Source organism: Carlito syrichta, unplaced genomic scaffold (genome assembly GCF_000164805.1).
Source record: "Carlito syrichta isolate Samal-C Ts95f unplaced genomic scaffold, Tarsius_syrichta-2.0.1 Scaffold143456, whole genome shotgun sequence".
Taxonomy (NCBI): domain Eukaryota; kingdom Metazoa; phylum Chordata; class Mammalia; order Primates; family Tarsiidae; genus Carlito; species Carlito syrichta.
In genome coordinates, this window is record NW_007087552.1 from 1,755 (window position 1) to 5,592 (window position 3,838).

The window sequence follows — 3,838 nt, forward strand, 5'->3', positions numbered from 1 at the left end:
GCCTGCCGGGAGGCGTGCGCGGCCGGCCCGAGCTCGCCCAAGATGGCGGCCCTGGAGGACGAGTTCACGCTGTCCTCGGGGGTCCTGAGTGCTGGCCCCGACGGGCTCTTGGGCGTGGAGCAAAGCAACAAGACAGACCAGTTCCTGGTGACGGACCGAGGCAGGACCGTGGTCCTCTACAAGGTAGGACGGTGGCGCGGGCCCGGATCCGAGCGCCCGAGCAGGGTCCCCGCACCTCCGGCCGAGCCTACCTGCCTGCGGGCGTCCCGGGAGGCGCGGACCGCGGCAGGCAGGGCCGAGCTCCGCCTCCGAGTTGGGAGGGCCTTGTTGGGGTCTCTGGCTGAGGTCCCCCTTGCGGAAGTGTCCTCCCCGGCTGAGGTCCGCCTGCTGGCTTAGCCCCCCGCCCTCAGCTGAGGTCCCCATCTTACTGGGAACTTCCCCCGGCTGAGGTCTCTCCACCTGGGGTTCCCTCGGCTGAGGTCCCCCCAGGGCTTGTCCTCTTCGCGCCGGAACGGGTGGGGTGAGATGGGTTGGGCGAGGGCGCGGAATGTTGGTGTGGCTCGGTGACTGCATTCTCTTCCCGTGGGAAGCCCATGGTGGGGGACACAGCCTTTCTTGGTAACATCTGGATTTCTAGCAACCCTGTCAGCAGCCTGGGCCCCCCAGGTCCCGCAGCCCTTGGCAGACGCCTGGAAACTGTCATTCTCATCAGGGTGGTGGGACAGAGGTTTCACGTCTTTAAGAAACTATCTGAGCCGGGCTCGGTGGCTCAGCCTGTAATCCCCTGCTTTGGGAAACTGAGGTGAGTGGATTGCCTGAGCCCCCGGGTTCGAGACCAGTCCTGGCAACTTGGCGAGACCTCGTCTCTACTCTAAATAAAAAAATTAGCCGGGTGTAGTAGCGCGTGCCTGTGGTTCCAGCTACTTGGAAGGCTGAGGCAGAAGGATCGTCAGAGCCCAGCAGGTTGACACTGGGATGGCCGTGAGTGTGCCTTTGCTCTCTGCCTGGGCGAAGGAGTGAGACTCCAACTCAGGAAAAAAAAAAAAAAAGAAAAAGAAATGATGTGATCAGGTGGGGTGACTCACACCTGTTATCCCAGCCCTTTGGGAGGCCAAGGCGAAAAGATTGCCTGAGCCCACGGGTTCAAGACCAGCCTGGGCAACACAGTTAGACCTCGTCTCTACAGTAAATTTTTTTAAAAAATTAGCTGAGCATTGTGGCGCACACCTGTGATTCCAGCTACTTGGAAGGCTGAGGTGGAAGGATCACCTGAGCCCAGCAGGTCGAAACTGTGGTGACTGTGAGCGTGCCACTGCACTCCAGGCTGGGTGACAGTGAGATCCGACTCAAAAAGCAAAAACAAAAAAATGAAAAGAAATCTGTTTGCTCTGACGTTCTGGTGACAGATCACGGGCCCCCAGGCTCCTGGCATATCCCTGGCCATGGGTAGATCTGGGCTCTGTGGCTCTAGGAGCGCAGTGGCCCTTGGAGTGTACCGAGATTCCAGCCATCCCTGCTAAATGCCCACGGCACGCTGAGGCAGACAGGAGTCGCCCTTCACTCGTGCTGCTGCTTCCTAACAAAGGGTTGTGTATTTGCTTAGTTTTTCACTTTAGGGACATAGTTATATTTCTGTTTTAATTACTTTTAAAACTTTTTAACTTTGGTAAAATACGCATAACATGACATTTAGTATCTCAGCTATCTTGATATGTGTGTGCAGTCGTAGGTATGACAGCACTATGTTGTGCAGGCAGGTGTGTCACCACCACCTGTCACCAGGACTTACTTTGCCCTGCAAAACTGGAATCCTGTGCCTGTTACACAGCTACTCGCCATTGCCCCGGCCTCTGGCTAGCACTTTTCTTCAGTCTTTGTCAACATGACCACTTTAGAGACTTCGCATGAAGTGGAATCCACAGTTTTTGTCTTTTGTGACAAGTTTTTTTTTTTTTTAATTTAGCAAGTTTGTTAAATGCTCCCATTTTAATGGTTTCTTTTGTTTTGTTTGTAAGCTTAATTGGTTTTAGTGTCTGAAATTTACTTTTTTAATGTTGTTTTTATCTCACTCTCATTAGGTTTCGGACCAGAAACCCTTGGGGAGCTGGTCAGTGAAACAAGGTCAGCTGATAACGTGTTCCGCTGTGTGCAACTTTCAGACCGGAGAGTATGTCGTCGTACACGATAATAAGGTGCATCGCAAAACTTAGATAATAGCATTCAACAGAAATCAGACATTTGTTATTAGCTACTTGTGTTTACTACATGTAAATGTAAAATGGATCCTTTTTAAAGTGTGTGTTTTGATTTAAGGTTTTGAGAATATGGAACAATGAAGATGTAAATCTGGATAAAGTATTTAAAGCTACAGTAAGTCTTTGGGTTTTCCAACATTTTTATTTCCCTTATTGGTGAGATGGAAGCATTTCTTATAAAGTGTGTGTTATTTATTTTAATGACTCTGGGAAAGTGAGCAAAAGATCATAATCAGTTGTTTATTCTAGTTATCTTGGTAATATGTCTCACTTAATGACTTAATAGGTTAGAAAATATAGACTAGTCAAGTGCAGTGGCTCACACCTGTAATTTTAGCACTTTGGGAAGCTAAGGTGAGAGGATTGCTTGAGCCCAAGCATTCGAGACTAGCCTGGACAACAGAATGAGACCTCATCTCTACCCAAAAAAAAAAAGGGGGGGAGGGGGAAGGGAAAATATAGAATTTGTTATCCTGTGAGATTGAGGATTTACGTAATTCATGAATGAAAAGTGAATACTTGTTTTCACGAGTTTGGGTGTTTGGGGTATGCCTTTGTGAGAGCAAGTGAACTTCCTGTGCCCTTTCTTAGAAAAGGTGGAAAAGATTTTGCAAGTTTCGTCCACTGAACATTTTAAGAGTGGCACATATTATAGTCAAGAAAGACCTGTGGCTAGCCAGGCTTGGTGGCTCAACCTGTAATCCCAGCACTTTGGGAGGCCGAGGCCAGTGGATTGCCTGAGCCCACAGGTTCAAGACCAGCCCTGGCAACTTGGCAAGACCTCATCTCTACAATAAATCAAAAATTAACCAGGTGCGGTAGTGTACCTGTAGTTCCGGCTACTTGGAAGGCTGAGGCGGGAGGATCGCTGGAGCTCAGCAGGTCGACACAGGGGTGGCTGAGAGCATGCCACTGCACTTCAGCCTGGACGACAGAATGAGACTCCAACTCAAACAAACAAAAAAAAAAAAGACAAGACCTGTTGCTGACTGTGCCTTTCTTGATGACCTGAAATGTGTTCACTAACGTTTTCTCACTTATGAAGCGAGGATCTCAAACTGGGTGAATCTTGAAAGGTCCTTCCAGTTCTGAGTGTCTCCCTCTAAGTAGAACCGACCGACCCCTTTGGGGTGTCTCCCGGCAGGGCTAACTCAGGTAATGCCATTGTTCCAGCCTCCATTTACCTTGCAGAAGCTCAAGCCTGGACTTTACAGTGGAGGTGTGCTTCTCAGCCTCTCATGCAGTGTGAGCTGCTTTCTTGGGATTGCAGTCTGCAGTTGTCACCGGGGCATCCGTCCTACGTCTGCATCCTTGGCTTTATGTGTGCCTTCCCGACCCCAGTTTTGGGATACCCAGGCTTAAGCTGAATGTCCAGTGGTCACAATGGAGAATGTAAAATTGAATAAAAATGGCTGCCTATGGAGGGGAGCAGCGGCCTGGGTAGAGTGGGTAAAAGCAGAAATAGAGCCGGGCTCGGTGGCTCAGCCTGTAATCCCACGCCTTTGGGAGGCTGAGGTGAGTGGATTGCCTGAGCCCGCGGGTTCGAGACCCGCCTGGGCAGCGAGACCTCATCTCTACAATAA

General features: G+C 50.3%; 1 protein-coding gene across 4 annotated transcripts in view; it reads left to right on the forward strand.

Annotated features, from left to right (window-relative positions):
* The first annotated feature begins 41 nt into the window (after window positions 1–41).
* Window positions 42–3,838, forward strand: part of NOL11 (nucleolar protein 11) — a 23,112-nt gene continuing 19,315 nt past the window's right edge. For all 4 annotated transcript variants that reach the window (XM_008050256.2, XM_021708683.1, XM_021708684.1 and 1 more), the window contains exons 1-3: window positions 42–183; window positions 2,079–2,192; window positions 2,314–2,370. In XM_008050256.2, the coding sequence (XP_008048447.1) occupies window positions 43–183; window positions 2,079–2,192; window positions 2,314–2,370 (312 nt within the window). In that variant the 5' untranslated portion in view covers window position 42. The remainder of the gene's footprint in view (window positions 184–2,078; window positions 2,193–2,313; window positions 2,371–3,838) is intronic.